Source organism: Dipodomys spectabilis, unplaced genomic scaffold (assembly GCF_019054845.1).
Source record: "Dipodomys spectabilis isolate Male_0828 unplaced genomic scaffold, ASM1905484v1 ptg000179l, whole genome shotgun sequence".
NCBI lineage: Eukaryota > Metazoa > Chordata > Mammalia > Rodentia > Heteromyidae > Dipodomys > Dipodomys spectabilis.
In genome coordinates this window covers 11,663,736-11,683,078 of record NW_024870856.1, presented here as the reverse complement: position 1 = coordinate 11,683,078, position 19,343 = coordinate 11,663,736, and the positions used below count along the sequence as shown (strand labels likewise).

The window sequence follows — 19,343 nt, the reverse complement described above, 5'->3', positions numbered from 1 at the left end:
GAGCTGTGGGCTGAGAATGGTATTAGGGGCCTCGGGGGGATGGTGCTCACCACAGACCACTTCTCCCTGTGCGGGGCAGGGGCCGTGCTGCAGATTCTCTTTCATGGACTTCTCCCTGAAGTGGTATTAAAAGTTGCTGCTTAATGATAATGAATTGAATTGTCCCCATCTAAAGTGGCCTGAGTGACAGAATGCTGGAAACGGAGAGATCCCCGACCCAGTGGAGAAACTGGATTACGCTCAGGAAATCAGATCAGCCGGTGCTGAAGTTGCACCGCGAGGCTGTGATTAACGAGCTGCGGTAGCAGCCTGTGGACCCGTGCGGCGGTGGGGCCGGCTGCCAGGCATGCCGCCGCTACCCCCTCCTTTGGGGACATCTGGGGCTGCTCAGATCCGCAAAGAGATCTTTTCCTCTCCTCCTCTGTCTATCCTCAGACTTTCCAACAATGGCTAGCAGGGGCAGGACACTGCCTAGGAAAGTTTCTGTTTTTCTGTTCCTCTGCATCCCCCTTTTTGGTCATTTTGCAGTCAAGCTAAGAATTCCACAGGGCCGGGCTGCACGGTCCCGTTGCTTCCCCTGTGGTTGGTGCTCTCTGGAGGAACTCAGTTTTAAGATGATCTCTACAGATCAAGGCCCGGCATTCGCTTAAGGGAAGTGTGGGAAGGTCCCCTTCGGGAAGGGGGCTCGCTGGCTTCCTGTGCGTGGCTGCTGGAGCCCATGGTGGTGTTGGCCGTTCTGTGCTCTCCCTTCCTCGGCCTCCTCTGAGGCCCCCACAACATCTCAGCCACGTCCATGGAAGTGCATGTCTCCCAGGCCTCGGAGGCCTGGCCAGGTCTCCCTGGAGCCCAGCTTTGATGTCGCCCAGACCCATCCAGACTACAGCCGACTGTCCTTGAGGCGGCTGGAGGAGACACCTCAGAACGTCGCCACCAGCTCCCTGTGTGGAATGCAGCGTCGGGGCTCCGGGCTCAGGACAGCGGCCCCGGTCAGGGACTTCAGCACCATGTCCTGGCACCAGTGAAGTGTGGGGCCTCCCCTCCAGTCCATGTTTTGTGGCAGGAGATGGACACCAGTGACCGTGGAGGCGGAGCAGCAGGACCAGTCACGTCCTCCAAGGCTAGAGGACATCGGATCCTACTAACCTGTTCCATGTCCCTCCACCTCAAAGCCAGCTCAGAGAGGCAGACGGAGACACCACCGGTGTAGAGAGAACAGGACGGCCAGCAGCTCGCGGCAGGAGCCACTGTCCCTTCAGCCGTTCAAAGAACTCGTAGTGTGACAAGTGAGGCGTCTGTCATGAAGTGGCCCCAGCCAGGGCCGTGGGATTCTCTGCCCCTGAGTCCCCGGCACAGAGGACAAGAGATCTCCCACCAGACTCAAGACGCCACCCTGTCCCTCAGGGGTCTGTCCCACCAGACTCGAGACGCCACCCTGTCCCTCAGGGGTCTGTCCCTCTGGACTCGAGACGCCACCCTGTCCCTCAGGGGTCTGTCCCTCTGGACTCGAGACGCCACCCCGTCCGTCCCTCAGGGGTCTGTCCCTCTGGACTCGAGACGCCACCCTGTCCCTCAGGGGTCTGTCCCACCGGACTCGAGACGCCACCCCGTCCCTCAGGGGTCTGGCCCACTGGACTCGAGACGCCACCCCGTCCCTCAGGGGTCTGGCCCACTGGACTTGAAACCACCCCGTCCTCAGGGGCTGTCAGAGGCCATGCCAAGGCTCACTGTGCCCTGCCTTGGCTTCAGGCTCTCAGCCGGGGGAGAAGCGAGCAGGGCGGCCTCTCTTTGGGGTCTGTCTCTGTAAGTCCCAGCTGACCCGAACACCATGAGATCCAGGCACCAGTCCCAGCCCCAGCGAGGGTCACTGCAGCAAACACGCCCTCTTCAGGCCCCTCCTGAAGTGCAAATCCAGTGCGTGCCATTGCAGGTTACGGAGCTCCCGGGGCTCCGCTCGGGGCCTCGCGGCAGGGCTGGCAGCGCCCGCCTGCAAACAGGGCACACGCTCCACCTGGCTCCTGTGTGTCTGCTCCCATGCTTCCTTCTACTTAGTTTTGTTTGTGTCTTTGCGGTGCTGAGGATGGAGCCCAGGCCTTGTGCCGCCAGGCCACAGCTCTACCACGACGTCATCATCCCTGACTTGGGTTTTTCCTGCCTGTTTTGCCGTGGCTCTGCATCCCGCTCTGCGGGAGTTACGCTTGGAAGGTGAACTGGAGTTGACCCTGGGACTGCCCATGGTGTGGGGGACACACTGGCATGCCCAGTACGTGCCACTCGGGGTACACCCCAGACCACCCTCACCTCCAAGAGTTAACTGCGCAGCAAATGACATGCCAAACGCGCTCAGATGCGAAGGATCATACATCTCCACCGCAACTCATTTACGCATAATTTGCCTGCATGATGTTCAGTCTTTCATGGCGATTCATGAATCACCCAGAGAGCTTCATTTCTCAGCGTCCGCCTGTCCGCCCAAGGTCAGCAGTGGCTCGTGTTCACTGCAGGCCCAGTGGGGCGGACACCTGAACTCACCGCCCTCCCCCCCGCCCCCCCCAGGCGGGAGAGCCTGGCTGCCCAGGGCCGCAGGTGAGGGGAGTGAGCACGGTTCCCACTGGAGGACGAGGACATGTGTCCCCTGTGCAGGACGCCTGCCGCGTGGGATGACGGCTCCACACAGCAGGGCAGGCCGACAGTGGGACCTCACGGATGTCCACAAGTGGGGAATGGCGTCCGCAAGGAGGGGCGGGCATGTGCATCACAGGCGAGCAGCGGTGTCTGGGTTAGACTCCAGCCGTTTCTGCTCTATCTTGTGAGGTACGGGTGGATGGGCCAGGAACTGGGAGGCATTGGGGACCTGGGCTGGGCGGGGGTGGACAGTGGGGGGCAGACCCCTGTCCTCCCCAGCAGAGCAAGGCCCCTTCTCCTTGGCTCAGACGCGGCCCACATGCAAGTAAGCCCACGGCATGACTGGTGCTCAGGGGCAAAGCGCCAGCGATGGCTGGCTCTGTCCTGAACCACAGAGTGCGCACCTCCCGCTGGTGGGCGCTCACCCCGCCCGCCCCCTCCCTGCCCAGCCCCCTCTCCCACAAGCCCTGGCTTCCGGGGTCAGGTGCTTCACAGCTGCCCTGTGGGGCAGCTCACCGGCCCTGGGCCTCGTGGGCTGTGGAAACGTGGGTAGGTGCTCCATGGAGCCCACGTCACTGTGTGGGAGACCCCTGGTCCGGTGAGGCGTGAGGCGCCCCCTCCCGCAGGGAAGGAGCCCGGTCCCTTGACGGGGCGCGCGGGGCTGGAGTCAGCCTGCCTCACTCTCTGCCAGTTCACCCCCTGCCATGCTTGGGTGTGTCCGTGTTTAAAGACTGTCAGTGACACACCGAGAGGTCCCCCTCTGTCTCCAAGCCGGTGTGAAGCCTGGTTTCGGTGCTTTTCTGGGGATGTGTTGAGTGACACTCTGCCCTTCATGGAAACTAGAACCGTGTCGGCTGCTAGGTGGTGACTGCGGGTCATAGCGCGGAGGGAGACAGAACTGGGACCAGGCCCACTTAGGGCCTGACCCTCAGCAATGAAGGCTGTCCGGGCCTCCACCGCCTCCTGTACCACAGCCTCCCCTCCCCTCGGAGAGCTCCACGTGCCCGGAGAACCAGCGGTGCGCTGGGCAGCCAGCCCTGCCCGGGCCCGGCTGCTACACGCCCCCCTCCACCCCCCACCAGCGCGGCATCACACCGCACCCTGCGTGGCAGCGCAGACACCCGGAGAACCTGGGAGGGGTGCGCACGTCCTTGTGGAAACTTGGTAGTTCTACAGATGGGACTTGAACCTCTGAGGATTCGGGTAGCCCTGGGGGTCCTGGGACCACCCCCCAGCAATATCAGGGAAAGCTGCACCTGCATACATTACTCTGGGAGCCTCCTAATCTAGGTTAAAGGTGCATCCGCAGCTCTGCGGTCAGGACCCGCGATGGAGCTCTTCCTCTGGCCAGGGTAGCGCCTTTCCGTGAGGTCCGGGGGCTGCGAGGCGTGCCGCGGCCAGGACGGGCAGCAGGAGACAGACAGATGGGCGGTGTGATGGACAGCACGGTGTGTGGACATCGCTTGACCTGCGAGACCCTGTGTCCTCCGGAGCGGGGGGGGGGGGGAGCTGTTTCCCAAGCTGGGTGGGTCCCCGACGGCCTCGCGGACTGTGGAGCCGGCTCCTCTCTCATACTCCCACCCCAACCCCCGACAGGCACGGCAGGCTCGGGGGTGAAGTCGGTGCAGCCAGGGCGGCCGTGGGAACTGCGAGCAGCTGCGTGGACGGAGGGGCTGCGGCTGGGCTGCGGGGGGAGGGAGGCCCGCCGGCTCCAGCTGGCGGATCAGCCTCCACCGCAAGGTCACCGGCTCTCCACCCCGCCGTTCCTCCAGGTGTTGCCAGGCGGTAACATCTGCCCAAAAAGCACACGTGGCCCCTGGTCATCCGTTGTTCTGCGGCTGCCAACGGCCCTGACAGAGGACGTGTGCTGGAACAAAGAGGCAGAGTCTCACCGCACAGGCCGCCGAGCCGCGGCGGCACCCAGGACCCGGCCCGCCTGTCCTTCCTTCTTCCTCCTTGGGGCACTGCACTGCTCGGGGCTGTCCCCACCCCACCGCAGAGGCTGGGGCTCGGGTCCGCGCAGCACCGGGAGGCCGCGAGGCCGCCAGCAGCAGCTGCGGGCTCTCAGTGGGTGGCACGCCTGCTTCCATTATTCTCCCCTCTCGCCGTCTGCTCTCCGCGGCCCCCACGTCACACGTGTGCCAAACAGGGCTCTGCGGCCCGGCGTGGGGCCACGGCTGTTACTCACAAGGACACAGTGACCCCAGTGGGCGAAGGAGCTGCTGAAGGCTGGGCTGGGGCTTGGGGTCCATCTGTCTGTCCGCTCACAGCCACAGACACTGTCCCCAGCCCTCCATCAGTGGGCTGTTCCTTCCACGATGGCGTCGGCCCCCTGTCCATTCGCCACGAACGCTGCTGGCCATGAAGCTGCTGGTCCCTCCCCTCACGGCCACCCCAGCACTGACAGTGCAAAACTTGCCTTTGCAGCGAGCCTCAGAAACGCAGACACTCCTTCCCCCCACGCCGAACGTGACTCCCAACACGGGCGTCATCTGCAGGTTCACCCTCAACTCTTCTCACAACCTTATCCACCCACACACCCAGGCACACAGGCCTCCATGGCGTCTGCAGAGCTCACCCCTGACCTTTCCCACGGCCCACGCAAGCGTGTCTCCGCCTTACTCCAGGTACATTACCTCTTGATGGTCAAATCACGTTCTGTAACTTTAACTTTCATTCCATGAGCCGAGTTCCCTTCGGGCATGTTGGAGTCCTGGCTTGTGGCTGGGTGTGCCTCTGGCTGTGTCAGACGCACACTTTACACTCACTACTACATTCGCCTTTGACCAAGCAGAGGAGTGTTGTTAGGAAGTCTGAATGTTCTAGACCGGCATCAGTGAGCAGCTTAGTAAACCCGCATCCTTTTCTTAGGACCAGAGGCCTCAGGCTTTTCCTCTCGGACCCGCCTCTGGAGGGCGAGGCAGCCTGCCCGCCTCTTAACCAGGTGGTTTCAAATTCACTTTGAGTACTACCCTATGTCCTTTCTGCACTTTGTGCATCTTGTTCATAAAGTGGGCGGGAGAGGGGTGTCTTTTTTGTGCCTTTATTGATTTATGAATTGTTTGTTTGTTTGCACTGCTGGGGTGGAATCCAGGGCCTAGCAAGTTTGGTAAGGACAGCGACCATCGTTAGTCCTGCCGTCCGTGTCTAGGAAGCCCCACCAGGGCTCGGCGTTTACCAGCAGCTGTCTATGAGGTCCACAGCCCGGCTGGGAGAGCGGGGTCCCCTCCCACGTGTCTGTGGGCATTCTGACTTCTGCTCTGTGAGCGAGTGCGTGAAGCTCGAGGCGCATCAGGTGTGGCCCGCGTTTCTCCCGGTGCATCCCAACACGAGGGCTCTGCACACGGGCTGGTGGCTTCCCTGTGCATTCTTGTGCACGCTTGCTCTCAGCTGCTTCTCGGGGGCCCTGAAGTCGCCATGGCTGCAGAGGTCTCTGTTCTGGAAAGCCTGCAAGGCCACTGGACCACAAGAGCTCAGTCTCCACATGCCAGGCGTGACCCGGAGTGCAGCCTGGCCCGGCTGACCCCCTGGTGTGGAGCCTGCTGACCCTTCTGATCGTGTGGGACATTGCGGAGCACTTCCTGGATGTGACGTCCCTTGATTTCGATTTTTGTCAATGCAGGGACGTGTGTTAGGGGGCTCTGGACCACGGGCACGTGGCGAGGCCCGTGGGCTTGGGTGGGAGGAGGCCCTGGCTCCGTGCTGCTCTCCTGTGCCGGCATTGCTCGTGGTCCGTTCTGGGCACCGGAAGCCCGTTGCTCTTCCAGGTGGGGTCTGGGCAGCCCCAGCCTGGCCGCCGGCCACGTGCACCATGCTCAGTTTACTGGGTCACACTGGAGAGATCTCAGTCATCCTAGAACGTGTCAAAATCAGGCACTGAAGAACGTCCACAGCCCCAGGAACAGGACCTTGCCGCGCGGCCGTCTGCTCTGTGCTGGCGGCTCCGTCCCTGGGGCGCAGCCCTCTGCTGGGTGCTGCCAGCCCCATCGCTGGGGCGCAGCCCTCTGCTGGGTGCTGCCAGCCCCGTCGCTGGGGCGCGGTCGTCTGCTCTGTGCTGGCGGCCCCGTCGCTGGGGCGCAGCCGTCTGCTGGGTGCTGCCGGCCCTGTCGCTGGGGCGCGGCCGTCTGCTGGGTGCTGGGGCGCGGCCGTCTGCTGGGTGCTGCGGGCCCTGTCTCTGGGGCGCGGCCCTCTGCTGGGTGCTGCGGGCCCTGTCTCTGGGGCGCGGCCCTCTGCTGGGTGCTGCGGGCCCTGTCTCTGGGGCGCGGCCGTCTGCTGGGTGCTGCGGGCCCTGTCTCTGGGGCGCGGCCCTCTGCTGGGTGCTGCGGGCCCTGTCTCTGGGGCGCGGCCCTCTGCTGGGTGCTGCGGGCCCTGTCTCTGGGGCGCGGCCGTCTGCTGGGTGCGCCAGTGGCTCCCGTCGCTGAGGCGTGGCCCCGCGCACCTGCTCCAGACAGAGCGGCCAGGCCATCCTCCGCTCACTGTTCCTGAGCAGCGCGACTTGGAGGTGTCAGCAGCCGGCTGCACTGCCGGGGGGGGGACCCCAGGAGTTGGGGGGAGCAGCGGCAGTTGGTGGCTCCGGATGCTGTCCCCCCCATACCACACACCAACTGCCTTCTGTTATTAGCAGAGACGCCCGCACCCCACGCACAGCCGTGCACAGCCCCGCACAGCCACGCGGCAGTCCAGGATGAGGACTCCTGTGTCCACTCCCCTCCCGTCTCCCCCCTAGTGGCCTGGCCCCTGACTCCATGCAGAGGTCACCCCAGAGAGGTGACCCAGGCCGCCCTCCCTGCCTGTCCGCTGTTAGAGAGCGCGCTGAGTTCAGCCACGCCAGGAGCCTGGGCCCAGGCCTCCTTCCATCCTCAGGCTGTGGGGTGACCCCGAACCTGGAGCCCGAGCCCCACTCCTCACCACCACAGCCAGGAGACAGCCCGGGGCCGAGCCCTCTCTCTGATGACTTCCCTGGAAGCTCTGAGACCAGCTCCCCCTGGGGCCTGCAGCCCACCTGCCCCGCCCGCCCCCCTAAACCTCCCCTCACCCCTGCCCGCCCACCCTGCCCTCCCTCACTACCCCCCTTCCCTCACCACCCCCGCCCTCACCCCTGCCCACCCTCACCCCCCACCTCACCCCCTACCCTCACCCCCTACCCTCACCCCTGCCCGCCCTCACCCCCCACCTCACCCCTACCCTCACCCCTGCCTACCCTCACCCCCTACCCTCACCCCTACCCTCACCCCTGCCTACCCTCACCCCCTACCCTCACCCCTGCCCGCCCTCACCCCCCACCTCACCCCTACCCTCACCCCTGCCTACCCTCACCCCCTACCCTCACCCCTACCCTCACCCCTGCCCGCCCTCACCCCCCACCTCACCCCCCACCCTCACCCCTGCCTACCCTCACCCCCCACCTCACCCCTGCCCCACTTCACCCTACCTCCCCCCCACTCCCACCTCACCCCCGCCCTTACCCCCTACCCTCACCCCCTACCCTCAGCCCCCGCCCCACCCTCACCCTACCTCACCCTCACCCCTGCCCTCACCCCGCCCTCACCCTCACCCCCACCTCACCCCACCTCATCCCCGCCCTCACCCTGCCCACACCCCCGCCCCACCTCACCCCGCCCCACCTCACCCCCACCTCACCCCACCTCATCCCCACCTCACCCCAACTCATCCCCACCTCACCCCCACCTCACCCCACCTCACCCCACCTCATCCCCGCCCTCACCCTGCCCACACCCCTGCCACACCTCACCACCGCCCCACCTCACCCCCACCTCACCCCACCTCACCCCACCTCACCCCACCTCATCCCCACCTCACCCCCACCTCACCCCACCTCACCCCACCTCACCCCCACCTCACCCCACCTCATCCCCACCTCATCCCCACCTCACCCCACCTCACCCCACCCCACCTCACCCCACCTCACCCCACCTCACCCCACCTCACCCCACCTCACCCCACCTCATCCCACCTCACCCCACCTCACCCCACCCCACCTCACCCCACCTCACCCCACCTCACCCCACCTCACCCCCACCTCACCCCACCTCACCCCACCCCACCTCACCCCACCTCACCCCACCTCACCCCACCTCACCCCCACCTCACCCCCACCTCACCCCACCTCACCCCACCTCACCCCACCTCACCCCACCTCACCCCCACCTCACCCCCACCTCACCCCACCTCACCCCACCTCACCTCACCTCACCTCACCCCACCTCACCCCACCTCACCTCACCTCACCCCGCCTCACCCCACCTCACCCCCACCTCACCCCCACCTCACCCCCACCTCACCCCCCTCACCCCACCTCACCCCACCTCACCCCACCCCACCTCACCCCACCTCACCCCACCTCACCCCACCTCACCCCACCTCACCCCACCTCACCCCCACCTCACCCCCACCTCACCTCACCTCACCTCACCTCACCCCACCTCACCCCCACCTCACCCCACCTCACCTCACCCCACCTCACCCCCACCTCACCCCACCTCACCCCACCTCACCCCCACCTCACCCCACCCCACCTCACCCCACCTCACCCCACCTCATCCCCCACCTCACCCCACCTCATCCCCGCCCTCACCCCACCTCACCCCACCTCACCCCCACCTCACCTCACCCCACCCCACCCCACCTCACCCCACCCCACCTCACCCCCACCTCACCCCACCCCACCTCACCCCACCTCACCCCACCCCCACCCTCACCCCACCCCACCTCACCCCCACCTCACCCCACCCCCACCTCACCCCACCTCACCCCACCCCACCTCACCCCACCTCACCCCAACCTCACCCCACCTCACCCCACCCCACCCCACCTCACCCCACCTCACCCCACCTCACCCCACCTCACCCCACCTCACCCCACCTCACCCCACCTCACCCCCACCCCCTCACCCCACCTCACCCCACCTCACCCACCTCACCCCCACCTCACCCCCACCTCACCCCCACCTCACCCCCACCTCACCCCCACCTCACCCCACCTCACCCCACCCCACCCACCCCACCTCACCCCACCTCACCCCACCTCACCCCACCTCACCCCCCACCTCACCCCCACCTCACCCCCCCCACCTCACCCCACCTCACCTCACCCCCACCCCACCCCACCTCACCCCACCCCACCTCACCCCCACCTCACCCCACCCCACCTCACCCCACCTCACCCCACCCCACCTCACCCCACCCCACCTCACCCCACCTCACCTCACCCCACCTCACCCCACCTCACCCCACCCCACCTCACCCCCACCTCACCCCCACCTCACCCCCACCTCACCCCCACCCTCACCCCACCCCACCTCACCCCCACCCCCACCTCACCCCACCCCACCTCACCCCCACCCCACCTCACCCCCACCCTCACCTCACCCCACCCTCACCTCATCCCACCTCACCCCACCTCACCCCACCCCACCTCACCCCACCTCACCTCACCCCACCTCACCCCACCCACCTCACCCTCACCCCCCACCTCACCCCACCCCACCTCACCCCACCTCACCCCACCCCACCTCACCCCACCTCACCTCACCCCACCTCACCCCACCTCACCTCACCTCACCCCACCTCACCCCACCCACTCACCCCACCCACCTCACCCCCACCTCCACCCCCACCTCACCCCCCCACCCTCACCCCACCTCACCCCACCTCACCCCCACCTCACCCCACCTCACCCCACCTCACCCCCACCTCACCCCACCTCACCCCACCTCACCTCACCCCCACCTCACCTCACCCCACCTCACCCCACCTCACCCCACCTCACCCCACCTCACCTCACCCCACCTCACCTCACCCCCACCTCACCTCACCCCACCTCACCCCACCTCACCTCACCCCACCTCACCCCACCCTCACCTCACCCCACCTCACCTCACCTCACCCCACCTCACCCCACCCCACCTCACCCCACCCCACCTCACCCCACCTCACCTCACCCCACCTCACCTCACCTCACCTCACCTCATCCCCACCTCACCCCACCTCACCCCACCCCACCTTCACCCCACCTCACCCCACCCCACCTCACCCCACCTCACCCCACCTCACCTCACCTCACCTCACCCCCCACCTCACCTCACCTCACCTCACCCCACCTCACCCCACCTCACCTCACCCCACCCCACCCTCACCCCACCTCACCCCACCTCACCTCACCCCACTCACCCCCACCTCACCCCACCTCACCCCACCTCACCCCACCTCACCTCACCCCCACCTCACCTCACCCCACCTCACCTCACCCCACCTCACCCCACCTCACCCCCACCCCACCTCACCCCCACCCCACCCCACCTCACCTCACCTCACCCCACCTCACCCCACCTCACCCCACCTCACCCCACCTCACCCCACCTCACCCCACCTCACCCCACCTCACCCCACCTCACCTCACCCCACCTCACCTCACCCCCACCTCACCTCACCCCACCTCACCCCACCTCACCTCACCCCACCTCACCCCACCTCACCTCACCCCACCTCACCTCACCTCACCTCACCTCACCCCACCTCACCTCACCCCACCTCACCCCACCTCACCTCACCCCACCTCACCCCACCTCACCTCACCCCACCTCATCCCCACCTCACCCCACCTCACCCCACCTCATCCCCACCTCACCCCACCTCACCCCCACCTCACCCCCACCTCACCCCACCTCACCCCCACCTCACCCCACCTCACCCCACCTCACCCCACCTCACCCCACCTCACCTCACCTCACCCCACCTCACCCCACCTCACCTCACCCCACCTCACCTCACCCCACCTCACCCCACCTCACCTCACCTCACCCCACCTCACCTCACCTCACCCCACCCCACCCCCACCCCACCTCACCCCACCCCACCCCACCTCACCCCACCTCACCCCACCTCACCCCACTCACCTCCCACCTCACCTCACCTCACCCCCACCTCACCCCACCTCACCCCACCTCACCCCACCTCACCCCACCTCACCCCACCTCACCCCACCTCACCTCACCTCACCCCACCCCACCTCACCCCACCCCACCCCACCTCACCCCACCTCACCCCACCTCACCCCACCTCACCTCACCCCACCTCACCCCACCTCACCTCACCTCACCCCACCTCACCTCCCACCTCACCCCACCTCACCCCACCTCACCCCACTCACCTCACCCCACCTCACCCCACCTCACCCCACCTCATCCCCACCTCACCCCACCTCACCCCCACCTCACCCCCACCTCACCCCACCTCACCCCCACCTCACCCCACCTCACCCCCACCTCACCCCCGCCCTCACCCCCGCCCGCCCTCACCCCGTCCCCCGTGCCCTGCATGGCGGCCTCCACACCAGCGCAGCTGCACTGTGGACGCGGCGACAGGCAGAGCAGCCGCCCTCTGCTCCTTGTCACTTCCCGACCCCTCATGCCCCACTGCAGGACCTCTGACCCGGTCACCGCAGCGCACACCTTTCTGGACGTGGCTAACTTTCTCTGCAGGACCTTCAGCGGCCTCCCTGAGGATCCCCCAATGCACCATTACCACAGGGCCTTTGCATGGGCCGTCTCCTCCACCGCGAGTGCCCTTTCCATAACTGTCTTCCCAGCTTACCTGACCTTGCCTCCTCCCCCCTCCTCCCCCCTCCTCCCCCCTCCTCCCCCCTCCTCCCCCCCTCCTCCCCCCTCCTCCCCCCTCCTCCCCCCTCCTCCCCCCTCCTCCCCTTCCTCTCCCTTCCCCCTCCCTCACTGCCCATTCCACACCTCCTCCCTCCTTACTTTGCTCCTAAATGAACATGCTTGCTTTGCATGTTTTATGTGGCAACAAAGCTGGAAAGGCAGCTCCAAGAGCCCTGCAACTGAGGGCTTGCAGCTCACAGAGGTGTGTGTGTGTGTACACCCGTATCTCACATATCCATAAGATCTGTGGTCGTGCCTGCAGCTCACATGTATGCCTTGTGTACAGGCCACGTCTGCAGTTCACATGTGCATCACATGTACACGGGCACACCTGCAGTTCACATGTGCATCCGTGTACATGGCCACATCTGCAGCTCATGTGTAGTCCTGTGTACAGCACATGGCCACACCTGCAGCTCACCCGTGCATCCCGTGTACACGGGCATGTCTGCAGCTCAAATGTGCATCCTGTGCACGGGGCATGCCCGCATGCACAAGGCCCACCAGAGCACTGTGGCCTTGTGCTGTCGGTATGTGGTCCAGGTGCTGGACATCCAGCAAGTTTCGCCGACTGGGAGTCCAGGCTGCCTCTCAGGTAAGCCTGAGCCTGCCTGGGGTCTCTGGGCCGGCCAGCAGGCTTGCGTCTAAGCGAACCTCATGCTGTGGAGGAGTGTGCCACGTGCCCGCCGGGACTCTGCCAGGGGGTCACCGTGTCGATCTGCCCAGCCAGGCGGTGGCTGAGGCCCGAGCCCGTCGCCTGTGCTGCCCTGGAGAGCTGAGTCAGCTCTGGCCCAGGCCCCGGCCAGGTCTGGAGGGACCTGTTCTTGCCCAGCTTTGCTGTGACGCAGGCTGTGTGGCCACCGTCCTCGCTGCGGGGCGGGGCTCTGTCTGTAAGCCGAGCACCCACAGTTGCGCTGAGGACCCTGAAAATGGAGAGCGTTGTTCAAACAGAAGGCAGGCGGGGTGGCTCTGTGACATGGACGCTGGCCGTGTCCCAGGACTACAAAGCCATCTTGAGCCCAAGGAGTTGCTCTGATGCAAAATGACGGCCCGCAGCCGAGGAGACATACATTGTCAGCTTCTCGTGGGAAGCAGGGACTCATGTGTCAGCCGCCATCAGCTGTTGGGATAATTACGCTAAATCAGACACGAGTAGGCTCTGCTCCAGCCCAGTCTCAGATTCTCCAGAACTCTCACAGGGGGTCCTGCTGGCACTTAATTGTGCCTTAGAGCGAGAGGCAGGGGAGCTCCGCGCGCTCAATTTGCTGGAGGATCTGAAGGGAGCCCTCTCACATTCCAACTGCTCTCCTAAATAGACGCTCCTCGGGCAGCTGCCCCGCCCCTGAGGCAAAACACTAAAGGAAGAGCAGAGACCGCGGAGTAACCAGATCTTCCCCACGTACCCCTCCTTCCCAGGGGGAGAATGGAAACCCCCACTTCTGTGTGCATCTCTCTCTGTCTTTCTACGTCTCTGTCCTGACTCTCCTACTCTGTGCTTTTCTATCCTGCCTGCCTGTGCCGCCTTTCTGTGTCTCTCTGCGTGTCTCTGTGTCTCTGCCTTTGGACGAGTTTCATGGATGTTTCCCTACCCTTGTGTCTCTATCTCTTTGTGTCTCTGTCCTTGACTCTCCCTTTCTGTTTCTTTATATCTGCTTTTCTCTCCTTCCTTCCCACAACACTATTTTTTACTTGCATTTTAATATACATCTCTATTGTGTCTATAATTAGATATTGTGTCCCCAAATGTGTGAGTGTTCACCCAGAAATTAGGGCTTTTAATTTAATAAGGCAGCGTTTTTGTGAGAGGTTCACACATACTCGGAGGTGTGGTCCTGTGAGCTCAGGGCCAGGGCAGCCCTGGTCACCTGGGGATCTGGCCTCTGCCCAGGCCTCCATTTCCTTCACCAAGATCCGGAGAAATGCTGGCCGCACTCATCCACTGACTGCATCACCACGTGCTGATCGGCGGCTCTGGCAGAGCTCCGCGTGGCAGGGCTGGGCTTGGAGACCCTCCTGGCTCCACTGTTCTCCACACCAGCCCAGGGCCAGGGCCACAGTGCTGCTGTGTCCCTGGGTGTCCCGCCTCCCCCACTGCGGCTCCCGCCTGCTCCTCAGTCATCACCAGGCCTCCACCAGCTTCCTCCATGTTTGTCTGCACAGCCGCCCTGACCTAGCCACCACCCTGCCACCGGCTTTCCGAGTGTGAGGCTTGAGCTGTCTCAGATTACATCAGAGAAAAGTGGTTAAGTTAGACATTATTGCTCTGTTCCTGGTCTTATTGGAAAAGCCCCTGCTTTCGCTGTTGGGTACAGTGATAGCTGCAGGACCTGTTATAGTGTCTTTATTACACGGACACAACCATGCTGGTGGTAAGTGCAAATAAAATGACGATGTGGTGTCACTTCACACCTTGATAGCTGTCCAGTTATTATCAAGAGAACTGAAAAACTCTAACACATACATTTATATGTACAATCATCATATCAGAAAAGGACAAAGAGAACAAATCAAAACATTTGAAGTGATAACGGTTGAAACCTTCTAAATCAACAGACCCTAAGCTGCAGATCTAAAAAGCTCAAACAGCATGAAACAGGATACTTTAAAAAAAATCCTAAACTACATATCAGCATATGGGAGTCAAACCTCCTAAAAATAAGGAGAGGAGAACACCCTCACAGAAGGACAGAAGAGAAGATGAGGGAGCAGGAGGAGGAGGGTGGAGGAGAGGGAGGAACTTACCTCCAGAGGAATAAGTTTGAGTGTGTTATTTGATGTCCTGCAGGGGGTGGTCTGAGCATGTGCAGTGCAGGGGGGGGTCTGAGCATGTGCAGTGCAGGGGGGTTCTGAGCATGTGCAGTGCAGGGGGGGTCTGAGCATGTGCAGTGCAGGGGGGGTCTGAGCATGTGCAGTGCAGGGGGGGTCTGAGCATGTGCAGTGCAGGGGGGTCTGAGCATGTGCAGTGCAGGGGGGGTCTGAGCATGTGCAGTGCAGGGGTGGGGTCTGAGCATGTGCAGTGCAGGGGTGGGGTCTGAGCATGTGCAGTGCAGGCGGGGTCTGAGCATGTGCAGTGCAGGGGCGGGGTCTGAGGGCATGTGCAGTGCAGGGGGGGTCTGAGCATGTGCAGTGCAGGGGAGGGGTCTGAGCATGTGCAGTGCAGGGGGGGTCTGAGGGCATGTGCAGTGCAGGGGGGTCTGAGCATGTGCAGTGCAGGGGGGGTCTGAGCATGTGCAGTGCAGGGGGGGTCTGAGCATGTGCAGTGCAGGGGTGGGGTCTGAGCATGTGCAGTGCAGGCGGGGTCTGAGCATGTGCAGTGCAGGGGGGAGGTCTGAGCATGTGCAGTGCAGGGGAGGTCTGACCATGTGCAGTGCAGGGGGGGTCTGAGCATGTGCAGTGCAGGCGGGGTCTGAGCATGTGCAGTGCAGGGGAGGGGTCTGAGCATGTGCAGTGCAGGGGGGTCTGAGCATGTGCAGTGCAGGGGGGGTCTGAGCATGTGCAGTGCAGGGGGGGTCTGAGCATGTGCAGTGCAGGGGTGGGGTCTGAGCATGTGCAGTGCAGGGGTGGGGTCTGAGCATGTGCAGTGCAGGGGGGGTCTGAGCATGTGCAGTGCAGGCGGGGTCTGAGCATGTGCAGTGCAGGGGTGGGGTCTGAGCATGTGCAGTGCAGGGGGGGTCTGAGGGCATGTGCAGTGCAGGGGGGGTCTGAGCATGTGCAGTGCAGGGGGGGGTCTGAGCATGTGCAGTGCAGGGGGGGTCTGAGCATGTGCAGTGCAGGGGGGGTCTGAGCATGTGCAGTGCAGGCGGGGTCTGAGCATGTGCAGTGCAGGGGGGGGTCTGAGCATGTGCAGTGCAGGGGGGGTCTGAGCATGTGCAGTGCAGGCGGGGTCTGAGCATGTGCAGTGCAGAGGGGAGGTCTGAGCATGTGCAGTGCAGGGGAGGTCTGACCATGTGCAGTGCAGGGGGGGTCTGAGCATGTGCAGTGCAGGCGGGGTCTGAGCATGTGCAGTGCAGGGGTGGGGTCTGAGCATGTGCAGTGCAGGCGGGGTCTGAGCATGTGCAGTGCAGGGGTGGGGTCTGAGCATGTGCAGTGCAGGCGGGGTCTGAGCATGTGCAGTGCAGGCGGGGTCTGAGCATGTGCAGTGCAGGGGTGGGGTCTGAGCATGTGCAGTGCAGGCGGGGTCTGAGCATGTGCAGTGCAGGCGGGGTCTGAGCATGTGCAGTGCAGGGGTGGGGTCTGAGCATGTGCAGTGCAGGGGGGTCTGAGCATGTGCAGTGCAGGGGGGGGTCTGAGCATGTGCAGTGCAGGCGGGGTCTGAGCATGTGCAGTGCAGGCGGGGTCTGAGCATGTGCAGTGCAGGGGCGGGGTCTGAGGGCATGTGCAGTGCAGGGGTGGGGTCTGAGCATGTGCAGTGCAGGGGGGTCTGAGCATGTGCAGTGCAGGGGGGGGTCTGAGCATGTGCAGTGCAGGGGCGGGGTCTGAGCATGTGCAGTGCAGGGGGGGGTCTGAGCATGTGCAGTGCAGGGGGGTCTGAGCATGTGCAGTGCAGGGGGGGGTCTGAGCATGTGCAGTGCAGGCGGGGTCTGAGCATGTGCAGTGCAGGCGGGGTCTGAGCATGTGCAGTGCAGGGGTGGGGTCTGAGCATGTGCAATGCAGGGGTGGGGTCTGAGCATGTGCAGTGCAGGCGGGGTCTGAGCATGTGCAGTGCAGGGGTGGGGTCTGAGCATGTGCAGTGCAGGGGTGGGGTCTGAGCATGTGCAGTGCAGGGGGGGTCTGAGCATGTGCAATGCAGGGGTGGGGTCTGAGCATGTGCAGTGCAGGGGGGGTCTGAGCATGTGCAGTGTAGGGGGGGTCTGAGCATGTGCAGTGCAGGCGGGGTCTGAGCATGTGCAGTGCAGGCGGGGTCTGAGCATGTGCAGTGCAGGGGTGGGGTCTGAGCATGTGCAGTGCAGGCGGAGTCTGAGCATGTGCAGTGCAGGGGCGGGGTCTGAGGGCATGTGCAGTGCAGGGGGGGTCTGAGCATGTGCAGTGCAGGGGAGGGGTCTGAGCATGTGCAGTGCAGGGGCGGGGTCTGAGGGCATGTGCAGTGCAGGGGGGGTCTGAGCATGTGCAGTGCAGGGGAGGGGTCTGAGCATGTGCAGTGCAGGGGGGGGTCTGAGCATGTGCAGGAGCGAGGGGGGGTCTGAGCATGTGCAGTGCAGGGGTGGGGTCTGAGCATGTGCAGTGCAGGGGGGGGTCTGAGCATGTGCAGTGCAGGGGTGGGGTCTGAGCATGTGCAGTGCAGGGGTGGGGTCTGAGCATGTGCAGTGCAGGGGGGGGTCTGAGGGCATGTGCAGTGCAGGGGTGGGGACTGAGCATGTGCAGTGCAGGGGGGGGTCTGAGCATGTGCAGTGCAGGGGGGGGGGGTCTGAGCATGTGCAGTGCAGGGGTGGGGTCTGAGCATGTGCAGTGCAGGCGGGGTCTGAGCATGTGCAGTGCAGGGGCGGGGTCTGAGGGCATGTGCAGTGCAGGGGTGGGGTCTGAGCATGTGCAGTGCAGGGGGGGTCTGAGCATGTGCAGTGCAGGGGGGGTCTGAGCATGTGCAGTGCAGGGGGGGGTGTCTGAGCATGTGCAGTGCAGGGGGGGTCTGAGCATGTGCAGTGCAGGGGGGGTGTCTGAGCATGTGCAGTGCAGGGGGGGTTCTGAGCATGTGCAGTACAGGGGCGAGGGGGGGTCTGAGGGCCCGCGCCGTGCAGGGGTGTGGTCCAGGCTGCTTGAGTGCTCAGTGGGAAACCCCACCCCTGTCTTCGTACTGTCACTTCGGGCTGGCCCAAGCGCCGGTGGATTCCAGCTCTTTCCTCCCCAGAGAGCGGCGGAGAATGAGCAGCCCTGGCTGCAACGGGGTGCAGACAGCGCCTCAGGCAGGACCTCGGAACACCTCTGAGCTCTGAGTCTGCTCACCTGGCTGGCGAGCAGGGATGCGCGAACACGACACGGAGCCCTGCGAACACACAGCCCACAGCGAGTCATCCACTAACTAATGTATTCCATGACTGTAATCGACTGTACACCACATACCACACCCCAGAGAATAGCCGCTGCCATCAGACACGCCACCCCCCAGAGAATAGCCGCTGCCATCAGACATGCTCTCGTCTAACTTGTGTTTGGTGACTTCAGCAGTTCACTGCACAGCCTTTGGGCTCATGGTATCTGGAGCTCTTCCTTTGTTCTGATTGTTAATGATCAATCATTGCTGTTAGAACTCTGAGGTCCGTCGGGCCGGTGTGGATGGCGTCCTCCTCGGGCCCATGCTGGACGGAGCGCTAGCCTGGCTTGCCCAGGCTGGGGACCGCGCACGCACAGGCCCGCCCAGCTGCTGTGGCCACGGCTCCTGTAATTTCGCTCCTCTCCTTCTGATCAGATATGTTGAGCATTAACAGAAAAGCTGAACACATGTTCCTCCTGTAGATTTTGACAGAGTGCGGTGATTTCCTGTGTGAGAACAGTTCAATTTCCTGGTCAGTAGCTCGTTGCCTGGTCAGCTGGGGATATCATCTCCCGGCTGGGCACAGTGCGGTGTGAACCATGAAGATGTCTGATGAAGGAAGCGATTGAAGCCGGTCTGTCCACCCCAAACTTAATGTCGAAATGATTACACATCTCTCCTCATAAAGCCTATATTACAGGCTGGGGTTTGAAATACAGAAATCTAATTAAAAACCCTCCCAGGGTTTTAACTCTCTGTTACCACGTGAGGTTGGATTTCTACAGCACTAACACTCGGGGCCTACCCGTGTTTGTTTACTGGCTGCACTTTTCAATTTAAGTTAAAAAAAACTTAAGTATATCGTAATCTGTGCAAAGATGGCATCTGTCACTAATTTCCAGTTTTCTCCCAATTCCCCTCTAGTAGTGGGTATTTATATTTATGTAAGTACATAATTCATGTTTATACCCATATATCTACATCCTCCCCTTTCTCCAGTAATGGCCATTTCCTATCTCATGTTATGGCTTTGGATTTTAACAGAACATTGCAAAGTCTCTCCAAAATCACCGCACATTT

The 19,343-nt window shown here is 63.4% G+C and overlaps 1 protein-coding gene across 1 annotated transcript; it reads right to left on the bottom strand.

The window, feature by feature from the left end:
- Positions 1 to 6,450: 6,450 nt before the first annotated feature.
- Positions 6,451 to 18,422, bottom strand: LOC122120978 (skin secretory protein xP2-like). The gene is made up of 2 exons (XM_042695204.1): positions 18,353 to 18,422; positions 6,451 to 7,142 (listed from the first exon to the last, which is right to left on the bottom strand). Exons 1-2 carry the CDS (start codon positions 18,420 to 18,422, stop codon positions 6,451 to 6,453), a joined length of 762 nt encoding a protein of 253 aa, XP_042551138.1.
- Positions 18,423 to 19,343: the final 921 nt, after the last annotated feature.

Coding starts and splice junctions, on each gene's coding strand:
- LOC122120978 (XM_042695204.1), bottom strand. CDS start 18,422: ATGTCTGATGGCAGCGGCTATTCTCTGGGGGGTGGCGTGTCTGATGGC. Junction 7,143..18,352: donor CGGCTATTCTCTGGGGTGTG/GTATGTGGTGTA, acceptor CCCCCCCGGCAG/TGCAGCCGGCTGCTGACACC.